Source organism: Rhinolophus ferrumequinum, chromosome 10 (assembly GCF_004115265.2).
Source record: "Rhinolophus ferrumequinum isolate MPI-CBG mRhiFer1 chromosome 10, mRhiFer1_v1.p, whole genome shotgun sequence".
In the NCBI taxonomy this organism is placed as follows: domain Eukaryota; kingdom Metazoa; phylum Chordata; class Mammalia; order Chiroptera; family Rhinolophidae; genus Rhinolophus; species Rhinolophus ferrumequinum.
In genome coordinates, this window is record NC_046293.1 from 55264496 (window position 1) to 55286667 (window position 22172).

The 22172-nt window shown below is 38.0% G+C and overlaps 2 protein-coding genes across 4 annotated transcripts in view; one reads left to right on the forward strand and one right to left on the reverse strand.

The window, feature by feature from the left end:
• The window catches only part of SARNP (SAP domain containing ribonucleoprotein), a 45664-nt gene extending 26285 nt beyond the window's left edge, over nucleotides 1-19379 (reverse strand). For all 3 annotated transcript variants that reach the window (XR_004424112.1, XM_033116793.1, XM_033116791.1), the window contains exons 1-8: nucleotides 19271-19379; nucleotides 10087-10186; nucleotides 8371-8417; nucleotides 8073-8140; nucleotides 4363-4414; nucleotides 3448-3521; nucleotides 2955-2983; nucleotides 633-658 (exon numbers count right to left, since the gene is read on the reverse strand). Coding sequence is in view for 2 of the 3 variants with exons in the window: in XM_033116793.1 (XP_032972684.1) it covers nucleotides 633-658; nucleotides 2955-2983; nucleotides 3448-3521; nucleotides 4363-4414; nucleotides 8073-8140; nucleotides 8371-8417; nucleotides 10087-10186; nucleotides 19271-19306 (432 nt within the window). In the remaining variant the exon portion in view is untranslated. The remainder of the gene's footprint in view (nucleotides 1-632; nucleotides 659-2954; nucleotides 2984-3447; nucleotides 3522-4362; nucleotides 4415-8072; nucleotides 8141-8370; nucleotides 8418-10086; nucleotides 10187-19270) is intronic.
• A 217-nt stretch (nucleotides 19380-19596) lies between these two features.
• ORMDL2 (ORMDL sphingolipid biosynthesis regulator 2) lies at nucleotides 19597-22137 on the forward strand. The gene is made up of 4 exons (XM_033116861.1): nucleotides 19597-19707; nucleotides 20609-20783; nucleotides 20950-21101; nucleotides 21665-22137. The coding sequence occupies exons 1-4, from the start codon at nucleotides 19616-19618 to the stop codon at nucleotides 21798-21800; spliced, it is 555 nt and encodes a 184-aa protein (XP_032972752.1). The 5' UTR covers nucleotides 19597-19615; the 3' UTR covers nucleotides 21801-22137.
• The last annotated feature ends 35 nt before the right edge of the window (nucleotides 22138-22172 follow it).

Sequence of the window (22172 nt, forward strand, 5' to 3'; positions counted from 1 at the left end):
ATATCAAGACTTATTATCACAAGGCTATTTGGGACACTCTCATTTCTACTACTACTACTGATAAACTGTAACCCCAAGAGCAGGATTTCATAAAGCTGAACATAGCTCACCACAGCATTTGTTTCCATTTTCTAAACATGCCGATTAGTCACAATGGCCCAGAAGCATCTTATTCTAATCTTGATTCTCTGATTTTACATTTATTAGGTAGTTCTGAAAAATACCAGTATCTATAAGTAGAACTCCTAAGTTGCTTCACAGATCCTCTTGTAGTAATTAAGAACTAGACATTATTAAAAGCTATTGGACAAGGCCTAAAACTCCAGTACCACAAAACAAAGAGTTATATGATTGTCCTCTAGCTAATAAAATCTATTCATTTTTTTTCAAGATGAGGGGAAGCAAGATGTCTATAGTGATTCTGAAGATGTGGGAATTTTCCTGACCTCTCAGTACCTCAAACAATTCTTTTTATTCAGGACATAAAACACTGTATTGAAAACAAAAAATCACCAAGCTCATATGATCTTAGTTTCCTCTGATCTGGGGAGAAGGAGGAGTCTCTAACTTTAAAACTAACTGTATAGAGTTAAGCTTTGGCTCTCGAGGTATTAAAAAAAAAGGTTTCTTACCATAGGCTTGGTGTCAGATGACAGGCCTGAAAAAGCAAATAAAAGTTTCATTTAATATTTTTAAGTCATAAAGGAAGCTGACAGTCTTCAAATAAAATTAAACAGCATAGAAATAGTATATAGGACAAATGTCCTTTATGCTATGATGAGAAAGAAAAGGCAGATCGCACCTAGAGATCAAATCTGCATTCATTGAGAACACAAAATGGTGCAGATGCTTTGGAAACACAGTTTGGCAGTTCCTCAAAAAGTTAAACATAGAGTTTACCATATGACTTAGCACTTCCATACCTAGGTATACACCCAAGAGAAATGAAAACATACACCCATACAAAAACCTTTATATGAATGTTCACAGCAGCATTCATTACCCATAGTAGCCAGAAAGTGAAAACAACCCAAATGTCCATCAACTGATGAATGGATAGATAAAATGTGGCATATCTATACAATGGAATATTATCCAACAATAAAAAGAAATGAAGTACTGATACATGCTACAACATGGATGAACCCCGAATACATTATGCTAAGTGAAAGAACCCAGTCACAAAAGACCATGAATTGTATGATTCCATTTATAAGAAGGCAAATTTACATAGACAGAAAAAAAATAGTGGTTGCTTGGGGAACAACTGCTAATGAGTACAGGGTTTCTTTTTTGGGGTAATGAATATGTCCTAAAATTAAGACAAAAATTGTCTAAAAGAAGAAAAAAGCTACGATGGCTGCAAAACCCTGTGAATATATAAAAATAAACTGAATTATGTATTTTAAATGGATGAATTGTATGGTATGTAAATTATATCTGAAAGCTGTTAAAAAAAGAGAAAGACATCTTGTCTGGACAAAAGAACAGAGCTATTATAAAGAGTTTAAATGAATGGCCTCTTAAAGACAATGTTCTGTCCTGAAATTACCACTAAGAAACAAGTAGTAACCTAGTCAATAATTATTTACTTAAAACTTTTCAGAATTTTATTTTAAGCAATCTCAATCTTGTAATTGCTTCCCTAACTCCCTACTGTAAACATTCACATATGTATTCAACTTTCACCATAACCCATGTGCTAGGAGGAACTGTTAGGTGTTTTTATGTTCTCACTCATAAAATTTTAATTCCTTTTAAATGTTCTATTCGTTTAAGAGCTACTCTATAGTTCCAGGGTATCAGAATTATATGAATAAAGCTGCAAATATTATCTACACATTATTTTATTAATCAGATTTCCTTTTCAGATTATTAATTTAAATATTTGTTCTTAAAATTGTACCATTTTATGTCTTTAGTAGTTTTTGTTGTACCACCACCAATCCTACTATATCTATTGCTATAACTAAAAGCCAGAAAATATCTTGTTTCTAAAACACAGTCATAGTGGCCAGAATTTTGCTGGCCTTTTAAAGCACAGCAAAACACTACAAGATCTTTGGAGGACATTTTCTTAACATACTCGAAACTACTGATAGGTCACTAGGAAAATTAGATTGGATGAGGAGACTACATTTAAATTTTAAGTCTCTAAGAACAGGGACTTTTTTTCCTAATTTATTACAAAATGCATATGCATTGCAGAAATTTTTAAAACACAGAAAAGCTAAGAGAAGTTATTCAAAATTCTACTAATCAGATAGATAATAAGCATTAACGACAATTCAGTATATATTCTTCTAATCTTTTTTCCACTCTTATTGCTAAAATGAGAACATAGTGCTAATTTTATTATAACTTGCTTTTTTCACTTAGTATCTTTCTGACAAATATTCTTCAATATCATTTTTAACATCTGCATGGTTTTCCACTATACTATGGTACACATGTATTTAATTAATTCTCTATTGCACATTACATCGTTTCCAGTTACTGATCACTATAAATAATGCATGATAATCCTTGTGGCTAAGTCTTTAAGCATATCCAAGATTATTTCCTTGTAAATTCCTAGAAGTAAGATTGTTGAGGTAAAGAAGACTCTTTCCCTTTACCACTACACGAGGCTGTATAACACTGGACAAGTACGTAGTAATTACATGCTGATTTGATACACCAGAATAAGAAGCAAGGTACCAGGCACTTTTCTGAAGACGTCCAAGAAAAGGAAAACAAATGCTAGTACTTCCTCCTATTCTAGAAACTTCAGTACCTTCTCTAAATTGCCCAGGAAGGCTTACGTAAAGTTTTACTTAAAACAAAGAAGTTACAACCTCTTAAAGGCTTATAGAGCTAGTAAGTTTATCTTAATTTGGAGAAATGAAATCTGTTGTGCCAGAAAAACAAGAATATAAAGATAACTTTCTCAGAAGAGTCTCTGTATTTCTTACCTTTGGATGGAACTGAAGAAATCCCAAATCTGTAGAAAGAAAAACAAGCTTAATTTTAGGAAGCTGTTCACACTCCTGGTCTCCGTGTCAAGTGTACATATGGCACTTCTTGCTTGTGATCTCAAGCCTTGCAATCATTAGCTAATTCTAACAACCCCATGAAAAGAAATTCCGTTTACTCTTTTTCTCACCAAGAGTCTAGAGAATAAGCTAACAAGAAGCCTTATCAGAACTGGGAGTAGCAGTCAGTTCCTGATTTTCACCTATTACAAAAACGCTGCTTGATAATATAATAGTTACTACAATAGTTATCTATAGTTACTACATCCAGATCAAAAGAGATGTTCTGGATAGTGCCAAAAGAGTGTTTCTTTTCAGTAAGCCTTCTATTCTACGTAAAATCAACAATTATATTTAAAACCTAGGATCACAGCCCCTCACCTTCATACTATCACTACGAATAGCTGAGGTCCAAAAGGCTGGGGACACTCACCTAGCTGCCCGGGCAGCTTTCTTACTCTCCAAGCTCACAGGTACATTGAATCGTTCAGCTCTCTTCTGCATTCTCTACGTGATAACACACAAAAGAAGGGGAAAAGAAAATTTCAATTCCTGGTTTCCTTCTTCTAAGAGAAAAACCGTTTAGAGGTTGTGTCTTTAGAACATCACAAGTAATTTCTTAAAATCTAAACCAAGAATACTGACAATCCTGGAAGATATCAGATTGTATCCATCCTAGGGCTTAACTCAACAGCCCTTTCCAGAAAGCAAACACAAAAAGACTATTATTACATTCATGCCCTCAAAAACAAAAGGGAAGGAATAAAATAAAACTCACATTCTGCACGAAGCCAAGAAGACAAAAGCTATGTTTGGTTGACCTTTGAAAAGGGATCAAAGGAACAGCTTGGTTCCAATACTAATGGTACTTTTTCAGTTAGAAATGAGGCAGCGTTCTCCTAGGCCACCTTTACTTTAAAGGTACAAAAAAGAACACAGATCTCAACTGGAACCTAGTTTCAGAGATCCCAAGACAGAATCCAGGGAAATTTCAGTCTCACCAGCCAGCAAGTTATAACTTAAGGGTGACATCTTCCCTTGTTACCTTTCATCACTTCAAGGTACAATCCTCCCAAACTCTAGTCCTAGTTTGTAAATATCTTAACGAGAGTTACCACTAAGAGCATAGTACTCATACAAAAAGACTAGGGATTCAAAGGTGACGATGCTAGCCCAAATATTTTCCCAAGTGTAGTTAGTGGAAATATATACATCAATATCAAAATGTATCAATACTGATTTTTCTGCCTATGAGTATATTTTTTTAAAGTGATGATTCAGATAGAATAAAGGGTAAGAAATAGCTATATCGAGAGCTTGCTCTTCTACTAGGGAGCAGAATACCTACCTCAGTCTGTGGTATTTCAGATGTAATTTTTACCACTTTCTTTTCTGCTGCCCTGGAAAAGAGAAAAGAGATTTTTAAAATTAGAAAACTAATATTCTAAATCAAAACCTTAGAATTGTATAAGAATTCACGTGAATCATGTCCTCTGTCCCATATCTCTCTGCCACCCCTTAATCCAAAGAAACCATGAAGCTCCTTAGAACTTCAGTTCTTTGAACTGTCATCTATTGATAAGAATTCAAATAACAGACTCAGCTACTTTGCTCTAGTATAAGAAAATTATTGGGAAAGAAGTCTGGTTGAATATATTGGGCTGAAGGGAAATAGTCAAAGGATACCAGAAACCATCTGATTTACTTTTAGGAACTTTAGATTTACTTCTGGACTAATGACTATTTCTCTAACCCTCATTTAAATACCAGCTCTCAATTTCATCACAAAAACAATTAATGAATGCTCTACAAGCTCTGGTTTCCTTCTTGTACAAATCTCCTATTTCTCCCATGGGGACTGTAGCTCCAGCTGGAACAAAGTAGGACAAATAAAAATGCCAAAGGGAGTGGAAAGAAAAAAGGCTAAGGGGAGTCTGAATTAGGAAAACATAGTAAGTTACTAGTCAAAAGGCTTAAGAGAAAACAAAAGAGGGGGGACCACAGGGGCGGGAGACAAAGTTCAGAAGTACCCAGGATAAATGGAAGAGCATTAACCGTCCACCAAACAACTCCCATAAAACTGTGGGTCATAGCAAGTCTCATTAAGGTCCCTCATTTAGAGACATGGGCGGCTTTTGTTCCAATATCCCAGAAACTTTTCCCATTTGATGCCCTGAAAGGTAGTAATGGTTTAATGGCATTTTCAGAGGAAGCAATTCTGGAACAGGAACTTACTCTCTCCTCCATCCTTTTGTTGGAGGTCCCTGGACTGACAGATAAGCAATGGGTGCCCCCTGCTGACCATAACTAAGTCCTACGATATTTAACTGCCTTAGCTGGGAAAAAAGAAAAAAAAAAATCCAACTAGAAACAGGTATATTTTTGGAGAACTTCAAGCCAAAGATAAAGTAAGGGATTCCCTTATGAATGCTCAAAGAACCTAAACTATCCCTGAATATTCTGACTTAAAGTTCTGTTCTGTCTTGTTCAGGTAGAAAGGGACACTAAAGTTTAATGTTTTACTTGAAGTCCAATGCCATTAAGAAAGCAGTCTTCTCTACCAACCCCAGACTAATGACTTCCTTCACATTCCCATCTTGAAGCATAATCACTGCAGCACACCTCATTGCAGAAAGGGAACCCCAGAGAGGAAGCTTCCTTCTGCTCTGTTCTAACTCCCTCAGGCACAATTAAGCTAAAGCAATAAATAAAAACATATCACATTCTGGGACTCATGGGAAATTTCTTCTCTTCACTGAGATATTTTTCTCCTACCCACAGTCACATACAAAACATTGTCGAAACTACAGGGACCCAGAATCTTTATTAGTCAAAGCCATCTAAATGAAAGAATTACACATTTTACACATATTCTAAGGATAAGAACTTCTACCAAGTTTCAAACTTCATTATCTTTAATCCACACAAGCCAATTATCACTGTATTTACCTGATTTTCCTTCTTGCCCCAGAAGTCCCCAAAATATCTCTTTTTTAAAGTTATCCCACAAACCATTTTCTCAAGGCATTATATCCAAACACAAACCTCCTATGATGGAAGATAACTAAAAGGCTTTAGAAAGCAGTAATACTTAACAAAATCTTACAAAACATTAAATGCACATCCCCTGTAATGCGGCAAATCCATTGCTAGGAATTTATCTTATGGACATACTGCAAGAAGTATAAAAATAGTTGCATAAGGACATGTAGCACTACATTTTTGGCTGTTATAAAAAATCTAAATGTCCATCAACAGGAAACTAGTGAAATGACTGTTAGTCCACAGAATGGAATACTATTAGCTGCTACTAATGAAGGTTCTAAGGTGATAACTACTAAATCTCTAAATCTGGGTAATGGCTACATGGGGGTCTATTATACTATTCTCATAACTTTTATATATACTTACAATTTCCCATAATAAGCTAAAAAAGAGACCTACCACTTACTAGGATAATTATCCCTATTTCATAGGTTAATATGAGGACTAAATGGATATATAACACTTAGAATCTTACCTAATATGTAACTAACATTTAAATAAAGACATTATCATATGATACAGAAAGATCTCCAGATGTGAAAAAAAAATTTAAAAATCGACAATATGCATAGTGTGTGTACATGTGTATCTGTATGTACACATGTACACGTATCATATGAAATATTCCAAAAGAATATACCGAAAACTTCTAGGAAATCAGATGGGGTGAAAGCAAGGGGTATTTAATTTTCAATTTATATACTCTAGCATGTACTGTTTGACTTTTTACTAGTCTATACGTTGCCTTTTATAATTAAATGCATTAATAGAGCTATAAGGAACAAAAATGTTAAAACAGACTCAACTGTTCTTAATGTGCTAGAATATAAGATGGCCAGACATTTATGGAAAGAGATCCAAATAAAAGATGTTTTGATAATTCTGTGGGACAGTTTAAATAAATCAAGATCTACTTTTCACTTTAGTACTTTGTCCTCCTTTCCTCCACTGTAAAATCAAAAAGGAAGAGAGAATAGTGTTATTTGAGAGATATAATCTCTGCTCAGTACCCTTCTCCTTTACAAAATTCCTTATATGCAGAGAATCTGTATGATTCTCTACCATGTTTCCCCGAAAATAAGACCTAGCTGGACAATCAGCTCTAATGCGTCTTTTGGAGCAAAACTTAATATAAAACCCGGTCTTATTTTACTATAAGACCAGGTATAATATAATATAATTATAATGTATGTAATTAATATAATTAATATAATATAATACTGGGTCTTATATTAATTTTTGCTCCAAAAGACGCATTAGAGCTGATTGTCCAGCTAGGTCTTATTTTCAGGGAAACACAGTATATAGAAACACAATCAGGGCCGCCTGGTGGCTCAGGTGGTTGGAGCGCCGTGCGCCTAACAACGAGGTCACCGGTTCGATTCCCACATGGGCCAGTGAGCTGCACCCTCTACAGCTAAGATTGTGAACAACGGCTCCCTGGAGCTGGGCTGCGAGCAGCCAGAGGTCGGCGTGAGCTGCCGCGGGCTGCTGTGTGCTGCCGTGTGCTGCCAGGAGCGGCCGATGGTCAGCGTGAGTGGCCGGCAACCAGCATGAGTGGCTGGCAGCCGGCAAGAGCTGCCGTGAGCTGCTGTGAGCAGTCGACCAACGACCAGTGATGGGGGAGGAATTAGGGGGAGCGCAAGGCTCATAATACCAGCATGGGCTAGGGAGCTGTGTCCCACACTACTAGACTGAGAAACTAATAACAGAATAAAATAATTTTAAAAAGACAATCATCTATTATGGTGATACAACAAAGGCTAAGAGACCTAAACTTTGGGCTTGAAGTCTCCTGGCCTAATTATTTATTACAAAACCCAGAGACACACTATTTTGCTTCACTGAGACCATGTACATGAAATGAAGTAGACTCTTCTGAAAATGTATGATCTAATGAGAAATAAAAAAGCAAATGGGAACACATAAAAGGTAAACAGAGTGAAACATTAAATCCCTCAAAACCCAGAACTATCTGCTCTGTATTCAGATTATAAAAAAAGGGATACTTACACATCAACAGTTTTTTCAGGGGGTTCTTCCTCTTTGACAGGCAGTTCTATGGGCTTTGGTTCTTCTTCCTAAAACCAAACGAAACAAGATGGTTAACATAAATCAAGAAGAAATACCCGTCAACAGAAGAATATTAAGAACTCCAAAATGAACCAGTCTTTCAGAATCTTCATTCCCCCTCTATGCTCCCCTGATCAGTTAGTATTTAAGTTCTCTAATGATTGAGGTTAAGCAATGTGGCCAAGGTAGTGAGTGGCCCACTGCCAGACCAGTGATAACCTTACTCTCTCCAACTCACCTCTGTTTCATCTCCCAGTACATCTTCTTCATTTGCCTCCTCTTCAGCTAAAGAATATTAAAATATTCAGGTCAAGCCCTGCTACGAAACCATCTTGATCACTGTACTTAGGCTAAAATTGTAATCATTTTCTTTCCCAAAATAAAACAATAATGAAGGCAGAACTGATGCTCATAAATTTTGCTCCACATGGAGAAGATTAAACTGTTTTTTCCACCTAACATTAACACAAAGTTGAACTCCAGCTGGACTGAAGAACTAAATACGATGAGGTCAAACTGTAACATTAATAAAAATTTAAGATTTAGTGGTGGGGAACGATTTCTTTAAAAAACCCAGAAGCAAAAGTAATATAAGAAAAATTGCAGATTTTTCAAAACCAAGGAAGGACACCACGGAAAAAGAAACAAATGACAAAGAAGATATTGGTGTCTAAAACCAACAAGGGAATAGTTACCAGAATAGAAAAGAAATGCCTGCAAACTAACAAGTGAATGATGGGAACCTCAAAAGAAAAATGAGCAAAGGAGAAACCCGGAGATCATGAGCCCAAGAAATGTTTCAGCTTTTTAATAATTAGAGGAATGTAAATTGAAACAACCAGCAGACTAGCAAAAATTAGGCCACTTGATAGGATAATGTCAAGTTTAGGTTTGTGGAAAAGATACAAGAACCCTTGTGCACTGATAAAAGTATAGATTTATACAGCAAATCTGGAAAGCAATTTGCCAGTGTTTAGTCCTCATATATATTAAGTATACATTTATGAACAGATATTAATTAGCAATCTATTCCTGGGTATATATCTCAGAAAGATCACACAGGAACATAAAGGAACATGAAAGTAGTTCAGGAGGCAATATGGGTGTCTGTCACTTTGTGAATTAAAGTGTGGTGGATTCCATACATCACAGTCTACTAAGAAGGAATTGTAATCAATAGACTAGATGAATCCACAGCCACAGGTCACACGAATACATCTTTAAAAACACACAGTACTTAGAGAAAAAAGTGAGAAATAAAGCAAGGCTATGACCTCATTGCCAATTACATAAAAAAAACTGTACACCAAACAACACTTCATGATTTACAAGGACAAAGAAAAAATATTTATATATCAAACACATTAGAACGTTTGCTGAAGGGAGTTGAGATGAAAGGAATGGGAATAAAGGGTAATAAATAAATAAAAATTAAAGATGGAACTCATACAATCTGGGATGATACGATGCCTTCCATGAAGTTATTTTTACTTGTTTTTAAAAAGGCAGAATTGAAGAACGTCAGAGATAGTAGAGACCAGAGATTACCTAAGGTTTATGGATTTCAAGGGTGGAGACACTTGTCTCATTTCACAGATCAGAACAGACAAGTGTAAACAGTAAGCCATATAAATAGTGACTGTCCAAAGTTACCTAGCAAATTTCTGGCACAAGAGGAATTAGAATTCAAATATTCCAATTCTCAGTCTAATGATACTTGATTTACCATACTTCCTTTAAAATAATTTTCTGAAATAAAATTGTATCTTAAAAAAAGGGGGAGAGCATTTCTTTGCATTACAATCACTGTTCTGGATGACCAAGAGTTTTCTTGATATAGTTAATTAAGAGCTTACATCACCAACAACCTAAAGGAAAAGAAATCTTCCATATGGCAAAAACTAAAAATTAACCCCCTCAATCATATCACGCTTTTCCTCCACAAAGCACTCACCATGCTCTTCAAGATATGCCTGGAGCCTGTTGATGAGATCTTGTTTTATTCCCTTGGTCTCCAAACCACGAGCAAGACATTCCTGTTTTAGTTCAGCAAGCTGAGAAAAAAGAATAAAGCTTTTTCTTAGTTAACAAAATGAACCTGATGGGAAAAAAAAGAGGTATAGTTAACTCTTGAACAACATGGGGGTTAGGCGTGCCAACACCCCATGCAGTCAAAAATCCGCGTATAACTTTTGACTCCCCAAAAACTTAACTACTAATATAAACTACTGTTGACTGGAAGCCTTACCAGTAACATAAACAGGTGATTAACACTTGTATATTATACTGTTATATACTGTACTCTTTACAATAAAGAACAGAAAATGTTATTAAGAAAATTATAAGGAAAATACATTTACAGTATTGTATGTATATACTGAAAAACATCCAAATAAAAGTGAACCTGCACAGTTTAAACCCACATTGTTCAAGGGTCAACGGCAGTTCTCACAAGAAAAAGAAAAGAAAGTTCAATCTCAAATGATTGCTCTTAATCCCACCGAGCCTCTAAGTCCACAAAGATGGTCCACTTCCCTCTAACAATATTCAATATGCAAGAAGACTTTTCTAACAGATGATGAAGAATAAACATCCTACTTTAATAAAATTCTGATCTATCCATGCAACTACCTATCATTATAAATCTTTAGCCATTTCTGAGGGGGGAAAAATTTTTTTTCCCTCTCCAAAAATTACCGTACCAGCTAGCACGTAATTAATCTTTAAGTAGAAAATCTAAATATATATAAGTAGATTCTTCTTACTATTATCCTAGATCCTTACTACAATCTACCATATATAAGCATACAAGTCTGACTACTGCAGAATTAGATAAATGTGTTAGCCAGCTTAATGTCAACAATGAATCAATTACAAGATCTATGTTAAAATGGGGGAAAATATATCTAATGGCATCCCAAAGAGTTCTGTTGAAGATTTTTAAAATCGGTAACTTGACCACACATATAACAGGTATGCTTGTCAATTCTGCAGACAACAGAAGAAGAAAGGATTGGTGCATTACAAACAGAATTAAGCTGGGGGAACAAGGAACTCTTCAGGGAGAACAATGAGCCAAAATGAAGATTAAATTTAGAAAGAATAAGATTTACCTATAAAGTACTACACATCTATTTAAAACATAAATTGTTCAAAAACCAGATGAGCAAGATTTAGCTCAACAGTAACGCGAAGGATAAAGAACTCAGAGTTTTAGATTATAAGTGCAGAGAGGGTTAACAGTATGATTTGTTACCAAAGTAATTCTAGGTTATGGGTAACTGAAAAACAGACTATATTACATGATGCAACAGCCTTACTGGGCTCTAGATTCTTATTTTAAGAAGCATAATGATATACTGATCCAAGGAGAACAAGCAAGAAAAGGAAGGCTCCAGAAATCCTATATGCAGATCAGTGCACAAAGAGACACTTGGCCTGAAAGAAGACTTTACTTGTTTTGAAGTACAGATCTAAGACCAACCAGAAGTTAAAAGCAGATTCCACCAGAATAAAGAACTTCACAACTAAGGCAGATGCCGGGCATCTCTAGGTTTCCAACCAAGGGAGCATTTGGAAATGGAGAAGGGAAGCTCTTTCTCCCTCACAGTAACTGGGCAGATGGAACCTTCAATTGAGTGGGGGCAGGCAGGCAGGGATAATATGTGGAGAACTGTCCTACCCAACAAGCCAATAGCATCCTCTATTGAGAAACATGGCAGATAATCACCTATTAAAAGTTTGGAGTGGCCGCAGGGTCTAACGTGGCCTCTATAGTCAGACTACCTGGGTTCAAATTCCAGCTTTACCACTCACAGCTTGTAAACTTGGGTGAATAACTTAACCTCTCTGTGCCTGTGTCCAGTGAAATGGGGATAAATGCAACAGCACCTATACCGAAAGGTTGTTATGAAGATTAAACCAGTAAAATTTGTAGGGCCGGCCCAGTGGCTCGGGTGGTTGGATGTGTTCCTAATGCTGAAGTCTGCCGGTTCAATTCTCACATGGGCCAGTGGGCTCTCAACCACAAGGTTGCCGGTTCAACTCCACCAAGGGATGGTGGGCTGCACCCCCTGCAACTAGCAACAGCAACTGGACCTGGAGCTGAGCTGTGCCCTCCACAACTAAGATTGAAATGGCAACAACTTGACTTGGAAAAAGTCCTGGAGGTACACACGGTTCCCCAAGAAAGTCCTGTTCCTCTTCCCCAATTAAAAAAAAAAAAATTTGTGTTTAAAAAAAAAGATTTGTAAAACATTCAGAATAGTGCTGGCAGCTAGTAAGCACTTTATAAGTGTTATTAATAGGTAAGATTAGACAGAATCATTGCTCCTCAGATTTCTGAATTTCACAGATCAATATATTTTTAAATAGGTAGACTGAAAGGGCTGCCAACATTTTATAATATTCCAACCAGGTTGTGGACAGATACTTTTGTAAAAAGCAATGAAATCAATTACTAGAAAAATGATCATACACTTGGATGTAGTAGCAGTGATGTCAAAGTGCTATAAAAATTTCTAAAACCTTACTCATTTTTTTTTTTTTAACTTGTCTCATCACTGACCAGTAACAAACAGTTCACGGACAAGTACTGACCTGTGGGCCATACCTGGAATAGTATCACATCTAGAATCTAGACTCTAATGATCTCTAAAGTCCATTTCCTAAGCAAGAAATCTTGATCTTTTCCACGTTGTACTTTATTTCTTTATCTTCTTTCAGCGTCCTGGAGAACACGTCTTTTGAATTTAGTTACACTTTTAAAAGATTTTTGGTTTGTTATAAAAGTATGATGTTCACTATGGAATACTACTTGAAAATAAATTTGAGATCCTATTGTATGAAATGCTATAAATGATATGAAAATATCATTAATGTTTGAAAATTCTGAAAAGTACAGAGGAAAATAAATCTCACATAACCTCAGTACTTAGAGATCACCTAACATTTTAAATACATCATTGTGTCTGTGTGTGTATGTGTGTGTGTGTAGAGGACGTTGGTTGCCTACAAAGCAATATAGCTTCTTTATTTCCTATAACTCCTAATCTTCCTCAGAACCCTCAATTCCTCCCCCCTCCCCCGGTTTAAATAACATTTTTTGGTTAAATATTCAGGCAACTCCAAGTTCAGCTTTCTAAGAGTTGTTCTCCCCTTCTCCTTCTTTCCTAAAATTGTGCCTAGATACAGGCAACAGTTTACAAAAACTTCCAGATGACAGGGAAATCAACAGTCAGCAATGGTTTTTGCACAGGATGCTGATCTGTTATGGTCTGATCTAGACTTGGAGCTGAAAGATTGGTACAACTGGTTTACAGGGACAGCATCCATCACTGCTGATCACTGACCTTGCCACTGCTTTTGGTCACTGAAATCTCAGGCCCCCACCGCTCCCAGTTTCTGACCCCAGGTCTCTGGCTCATTCAGCAGCCTTCTCAGCACCTCCGTGTCCCCTCTCTGGTCAAATAAGAATGTTACATATAGTTTTTACATACTATATTACTTTAGTTATTATCCTGTGGGTTCTGCTCATATACCAGGACATTATTTCAAAAGGGATATAAATGAGTAAAAACATACAAGCTGAAAAAAGTCATTTCTTTTAGCACATTTCATTTTAGTACAATTATGTGAGTAGAACAAAAACCCTCGAAAGCCTCAAATAATAACAATTTATAATATCAAATCTTACCATTTTTATATGCATTTGACGTTAAAATATTTTAAAAGAACATACTTAAAGAGCAAGATATATTGAGTGAATTGTATGGTATGTGACTATCTCAATAACGCTATTTTTAAAAACCAATGTATAAAACATTGTATACAGGATATTAACTTTAATGTTAATGTAAGAACTAGTTCACCAGCATATACACACCCCCAACACAAATGATGTAAACACACAAGATGCCTGGACAGGACACAGAGAAGTTAACATTGGTTAAATCTGGGAGGAAGAAACTTATTGAGGTTAAGTATAGGAAGGAAGCTTTTTACCATATATCCTTTTGTACCTTTAGAATTGTGAACGTGTAAATTGGTTTCTAAAAATTTTACTTTTCAGTATCAATAAGGCATTTTCCATTCTATTTATTCAACCTACAGAGAAAAGACCAATCAAGGGACCACACAATACATTTAACATTAATCATTTATTCCCTGTGACTTCTTCTGATTACTAATCTTGAATTTTGATTCAAATTTTTCTCATCTGTTATCTCGTGATATGGCCTGTAAACTCTGAGGGGAGAGACTTTTCATATAATTTATAATATCTCATACAATAGGAACACAAATTTATTTTCAAGTACTAATTAATGCCAGGAAAAGTACTTTGAATATGATTTCCTCACTTAATCCTTACAACAAACCTATGTAGTTGGTATTGTGATCTCATTTTATAAATTAAGAGAATGAGGCTTGAAGAGATTTAATAATTTGCTTAAAAAATCATACAGCTAGACAATAGTGGAGCCAGTGTACCTACTCAGGTCTCTCTGATTTAAGCCTCATCTTAAACTACCAAGATACTGACACTGCTCTCATGTGCATGCTCTATCTCCCTCTCTTTCTCTTTCCGTTTTCTTCTTACCTCTCCTTCCTCAACATTCTTGCTAGCTCTTCTTCCACTCAACCCAATAAATACTATATTCACTAAGATTCCACCTTTGGCCTTCTCATTCCACTGTATCAAAGGCTTTTTCACTTCCCAGAATCAAATAACTGACAAATCCTGTCAGCAATACCTTCAAAATAGATCCAGAATCTAATCCTTTCTGAAAGGTCTTTCTTTCGTACATATTGTAAAAACTCTGCAGCCCTCACGCCTTATTATAGTTTATTCTCAACCTGGTAGTCAGAGTGATCTTTTGAAAATGTAAGTCAGAATATGTCATTCCTCTAATCAAAAATTCTCTACTGGTTTCCCATCTCTTTAAGGGTAAAAATCAGAGTCCTAATGATCCTTTATAAAATCCTCTTGTAACACTCTGCACAAGGCTCACGACTTCACCTCCTTCAAATCTCTGCCTTAAGTATCACCTTCTCAATTAGGCCTTCCCTAGTCACTATTTTAAATTACAATACCCTCTTCCCACTCCCTATCCAGCTTTCCTACCGTTTCCCGAAAATAAGACCTAGCCGGACAATCAGCTCTAATGTGTCTTTTGGAGCAAAAATTAATATAAGACCTGGTCAAATAAGACTGGTCTTATCTGATCGGGTCTTATATAAGACCGGGTATAACATAGTATAATTATAGTATAGTATAATATAATACCGGGTCTTATATATTAATTTTTGCTCCAAAAGACGCATTAAAGCTGACTGTCCGGCTAGATCTTATTTTCGCGGAAAGAGGGTATTTTTCTCTACAGACCTTATCACTATTTGACATACTATAAATTTTTCTTTATCTTGCCTTCCCCCAGTAAAACAAGCTCCACAACAGCAAGAATTTTGTCTGCTTGGTTTATTGCTATATCTCCAACATCTATGGTAGCTGGCACACGGTAGGCACTCCATAAATGTATTTTTTAATAACTCCCACACCTTTATTATCAGCTCTAAACTCTTGAGCAGGAGACCCACATTTCCAACTGACTACCAGATATCTCCCAAAACTGAACTTATCTTCTCCCCTGCACAAAACTGGCTTCTTCTCTTCCCAACCAAGACTAAAGGCATCACTACTCAAATATTGGAGTCATCTTTCATTCCTCCTACATATAACTGATCGGTAAATACTTACAATTCTACATCCCAAATTTCTTTCAAACTCGTTCCCTTTCTAACAGCCATCCCTTACGTCAGCTCTTACTAGGTTTATTCACTTCACAAATAGTTATTGCGTAGTCCCTGCATGTCAAGCATTAACTTAGATATAAGGAAGTAATTATAAGTAAAACAGGAGTTCTTGCTCACATGAAGCTTACAATCTAGTAGGGAAACAAGGCAATCAAAGATCATATACATAATCCTTAGCTAATGAAAGAAAAGTACAGTGTCCTATGAAAGCATTTAAAAAGTTGTCTGACCATGTATGTGGATAGGGAGAACCTATCTTACCTAAGGATTCCTTGGGTAAATGATATCTGAAGGGCAAGTAGTAGTTAATTAGATGAAGATGTATGTGGACGGTGGGAGGGCACTACAGCCAAAGCATGTGTAAAGGGTCTGGGTTCTGAGGTAAGGCGAGGAAGTAGTGCACAGTGATGAAGAACCTGAGTTTTGGACAGGCTGCCTGGACTTGATCTACCAGTTATTAGCAATGGGACACAGGGCAAGTTATTCAGTTAATCTCTCTGAGCTTCCGTTTTTCTCATTTTGAAATGGGGATAACAGAGGCATTTATTATACTTTACAGGGTGATTGTGAGAATCAAAGCAGTTAATGTATATAAATAGCTTTGACCACTGCTTGCAACATAGTAAATGCTAAATAGTATTTAAGTTGTTAGCAATTAATGAGCATTCATTCTGTGGTTGGAGTGTGTGAAAAGTTAAGCTGGAGAGATTGGCAAATATAAGATTAAAAGGTTTTAACCAGGTGAGTGACTACTGTAATAAAAACATTAACTGGTGAAATCTCTCCCTCTCCAGATCCCATCCAAGAGAACACACACGGATCACATCAGCTCCTTTCAAATTTCCAAAGGCTCCCCACTTTCTGTCTTCATGACAAATGCCTTACTTACACAACTTAAAAGGTCCTTTTCAAAATCACTCTCTACCTTTATAGTCACACAATTCACCTAGTTACCTTTACAAACCATCTTCAACCACCAACATATAAGTACTTTATGCTTCAATACTACATACGTCTCACTGCTTTTCAACACTGTGGCACTAGCACCCCCCTTCTCATTCTCTCCTCTCCTTTTCTCATCATTGATTAGAAATCTGGTACCATGACAGTTCAAAGCATTTCACCCACAATTTCGTCTGTTTTACAACTGTGTTAGAATGACGGTATTTCTACAAAATCTTGAGAAATTTGCAGTTGGTGTGGACTTACGTATCAATTCAGGTAATATTTTTCCTTCCTACTTCAAAGCTTGCTCCTTTCCGCTGAGATTCCATTCTAAAAGTCCAAAATCTTCTTTATAAAAATGGAAAGATGGTTTTAAAAAAGGATAAAACCCTAAGTCAACCCAAAAGTCAGGACACTCCATCAAGATCAACAGTGGAACCAAACATTAACTGTCCTGGAAGTCAGAATTAAAGGCATTAAGGCATTGGTTTTTAACCAGAGGTCCACGGACTCCTCAGGGCTACAAGGTAGTTTTATGAAGCCCCTCAAATTGCATGCAAAGTACATGTACATGCCTTTTTCTGGGGAGAGGGTCCATACCTTTCATCAGAGTTTCAAAGATATCTGTGACCTCCAAAAGGTTAAGTGCTCTAGAGAAAAAGCAAAGACAAGCAAATATGATTAAAAGACTGAATCCTTTTTAGGCTGTCAGGAGTGCCTCATGTTCTCTTAGACTATCAGGTCAGGGTATGTTATCCAATCAAAATAAAATTTAATATAGACCTAACAAATACAGATTTTATGGAATGTGGAACTCCATAAACCAATACAAAATCCATAAAGGAAAATCACGAGGCTGGTGCCTTACTCCAGGGGTTTCAAAAATGGGACTAATAGAAAGAAAATATTTGATCCTCTATTCATATTTCTTTTTTATCTCAATTCATTCAAAAATTCATTTTCTGTGTATGTTTTATAACATACACAACAGTATGGTTGTACATAATTTATATAAGTGTACATACAATGGAGGTGGTTTAATTTTTTTTACGTGTGATATTAGGAGACTACTAATAAAACCTACGCATTTTAGTACCGTCAAGTTAACAGTAACTCCAGGATAACACAAAACCCCGCAAGTACAGTTTAGAATTCAGGAGTAAGAAACCTATCAGTTTTCACAAAAAAGCTAATTGATGTCAACCAGTAAGTGACTAAAAGGACCTCTCCCTACCCTTACTTTCCTTACTTTTCTTTTTTGTTTGTTTTTAAATTCAAGAAGCTTTAAAGAATCAGTTTTCAGCTTCAGCTACTTAAATCAGCCTGGTTTGTCCAAGGTTCCCAGGATGACATGACCAAAACATTTAATGGAAAACTACTTGTGAAACCACAAATGGACAACTAATCAAGATATTCCCCTAATTCACCCTAAAATAAATTACTCTTTCCTTCCAGGAAAATAATAATCTAAATGGTTTTCAAAGCTACCAAGATTCCCAAAAGACACAAAACAGTTTTTGATTGAGAGCGTCACCCAGTGGTGATACCAAGAGATGCAGGGTCCATCCGCGATAGGAAATGGGGCGGAGATAACCCTAGAAATGTGACCCTAGAAAAGATAACCCTAGAACAACCTTAGAAATGTTTTTCCAAAATACTACCAGTTACAAATGAGTTGTCTCTCTGGCGGTGGGGGGAGGGGGTAGAAGCTGGCCGGCGGAGAACCGCGTGAGAGAACTCGAAAAACTTACATCTGAGCTATCTGTGCCTTTACTAACTCTTAAGGTATCCTAAACCCCAAGTTTCTAAGGGGAAGCCTATCTTCTGAGGCCTCTCCTCAGATTTCAAAGCCCCCCTCGCACAGGGGGGATAACCCCAGCTAAAAAAAGGGAGTGAAAGTATTTTCTGGATCATGTTTGAGACCTAGATAGAAATACATAAAGGTGCCAACATCTGCTAACGGAAATCTCAGTTTGGGACAATAGATAGGAAAGCATCAACCCAGGGAATAAAAAAGGGTCCTGGGTCCGGCAAGGGGAAAGAGGAGGGGACCACTGACGTAATGCAGGTTTGACGAGAAACAAGGAGGGAAAGCAGGTTGAAGGCTCCTACACAACCCAGTGAAGAAGTGACGAACCACACAATAATGAAGAAGGAAGCCGAAATAACAAGTACAGATCCAATAAAGCTGTGAGAAGCATGGGAAATTAGGGAAGGCGTAGTGGGGAAGAAGGGAGACACAAAAGAAAAGAACTACGCCGGAAGCCGAAAAAAAAGTGGAAAATCCTAAAAGGAGAACACGTAAGAAAAGGCACAGGCCACGCGGCAGAATTCAGTCCCTAGAACAGTCCAAGTCAGCCCTTTCCCCCCCTTCACGGTACCTTCAGCTTATGGAGCTCCACCGTCTCCGCCGCCATCTTGTTACCCCTACACTCCAGTAGGCCCCCACCCGCTGCCTCCGCCTCCAGTAGCTCCCGCCTCGGCGCAGACAACCAGAGCTGACCAATCACTGCCACTCTTACTACCATCTCAAACCATCAACTATTCCCATTAGTCAATTCTCACTCCTCTAGACAGCTTTCCCCACCTCTCTGAAAAGGTGTGGCAGTGAGAGGGGCGGGTTCTGCACCTTCTGAACGACAGAAACGACGACCAATTGTACGTCCCCATTGCAGACCACCAACCAATGCGTGGCGGCAGCGCTAATTGTTTCACAAATAAGAAGAATGCAGGTAGGCGAGGGCGGCTGCTTCCTGGAGACCGCGGGTGTAGAAGCGAGCGCCAGCCCCCTTAGCCGACGGGCTTCTGAAGCTGGCAGGTAGGGGCTGCTTAGAGACTGGAAAAGGGTGCTGAGGAAAAATGGTGGGAGGTGAAGGGGGAGATGGGGTGGAGCGGCGGTGAGTTAAATACCGAGAGGAGCGCTGTGGAGAGCCGACGAACGAGAGGGAAGCTGGGAGGAGCATGGGGCAGGTTCAATATTAGGGTTTAATGAATTTGAGGAAAGGGTGGGCAAAAGCTGCTTCCTAATTAGGCATCGTCAACTTTAGAGCTAGCACGATTTTATAGAGCCAAGTTCAGACAATCAGAGCTGCCCTTGGACTCGGAGCTACGGCTCCATCTATCCAGTCGCTCGACTCAGGTCTCATCCTAGCTCAATCCAAAAACCCTGGACAAATTCTTGCCTGGCCCGGTGCTTCAGAGAAGGAATTAGGATGCTGGCTGCTTACATGCCATGGGGATGAGAGACAGGACAGGGAAGCCCCAGAGAAAAAGTGGGCATTAGTAGTAGCTTTACCCCCTCACCCCTCCTTAGTGATTCCTTGATTGTTTCCCAAGACCCTCTTCTGGAATTCTGGGTGTATGTAACCTCTTGATTCCTTACTAACTTCTTCAGGAAAGTAAAGTGAGATACTTCTGTTGCTCTTGTTCCTTGAAGCAGGTAACCCAAGCCTAGGCTTACTCCTTCAAGTTACAGTTGAGTGTAAGGATCAGAGTAAAGATTAGCATAATACGTCTGTAAGATGTAGAGTCCTCTTCTTGCCTTTTAAGGTTTTTTCCCCAAGTCTTCAGTTTTTCCTTTGTGCGTGATGGGGATGTTCTTTCATTCCCAATATAGTTCAGGGGATTTGGGCTCTTCAGGAGACAGTATGGGGGAACAAACTCAAAGAAGCTTAAGAGGAAATTGAGGTGGACTCCTGCCTGATCCCTCACTATGATAGGATGAATGTGGGGGTGGCACACAGCGAAGTCAACCCCAACACTCGAGTGATGAATAGCAGGGGCATCTGGCTGGCCTACATCATCTTGGTAGGACTGCTGCATGTGGTTCTACTCAGCATCCCCTTCTTCAGCATTCCTGTTGTGTGGACCCTGACCAACGTCATCCATAACTTGGTGAGCACTAAACCACATCTTATACCCACCCCAGGCCTTTCCCAACCAAAAACAAAAGAAAATCCCTGATTATTTGCCATATGTCTTCCTTTTGGGTTCTTAGCATAACTCTTAGGCTAAAGGACTATATTCTGCCCCTTCACACTGCCCCCTTCCTTCCTCCCAGGCTATGTATGTCTTCCTACATACGGTGAAAGGTACACCCTTTGAGACCCCTGACCAAGGAAAGGCTCGGCTCCTGACACACTGGGAACAGATGGACTATGGGCTCCAATTTACCTCTTCCCGCAAATTCCTCAGCATCTCTCCTATTGTACTGTGAGTCCAGGGGGAGATATGGGAAATACTCCAAGAGTCAGGTACAAAGGCCCATGGGGAAGCTTTAAAAAAAGCAGACTATTCATTCAGACCTTTTGAATATATGGCATAGTAGGTCTTAATCTAGGGAGTACAGTAAAAAGTAAAAGGCAGTAATCAGGCATTCCTTGCTTCCTCCTTAGTGGCTGGAGAATGGAGAAGGAACTGAGAAAACCAAGTAAAACCCAATGACTTTACACTTCAAAAGAAGTGAACAAATCAGGCCAGAACTGATGTAAATCTCTGAAAACTGACTGGGGAGCAGAAGCAAAAAGGACTCGTTTAGCAGTCATACAGACTGAAACTGCTTCAGTTGTCATTTGCTATGTCATTAACAATTAAAAAACACACTAACTGATTTATCTCCCCAACCCCAAAGTAAATGCTGTTGATATGCTGGAGTATTTTCAGATATCCTAGGACTACATGCAATAAAACTGGTCATTTAAAATAGAAGTCACTGGAAAGGCAGGAATATGGACAGGGAAAACCAACTTCACTCAACCTATGTCTTCTCTCCCCAGCTACCTCCTAGCCAGCTTCTACACCAAGTATGATGCTGCTCATTTCCTTATCAACACAGCCTCACTGCTCAGCGTACTGTTGCCTAAGTTGCCCCAATTCCATGGGGTTCGTCTCTTTGGCATCAATAAATACTGAGGGATGGGGCTGGGAACGACGTTGGAACAAAAGGCTGTAACATCCTTCCCTTCATACTGTCTTCTATATCTTGAAAGCTTGAAAACTATACAACTTTTCCCAAACTCCCAGGAAGAGAACAGGTTGGGAAATGGGGCTCCCTGGGCCCAGCCCTGCTACGAGCAGGCTTCTTTGAATCAAGGAAGTCAGTGAGGTAAAGGACAAATCACTCTCCTCCACAGCAAGAAGCCATGTTTGGGAAGCTTGTTTGGTGATTAACGTTTTTCCATATCTTCCACCCCATCACCTTCCAGTTCTGTTTTGCTGTGTTTTCCTTATAATAAAGATTTTTTTTTTTTTTCAGATATGGCTACTATTTGGTCAGCAGGAAGG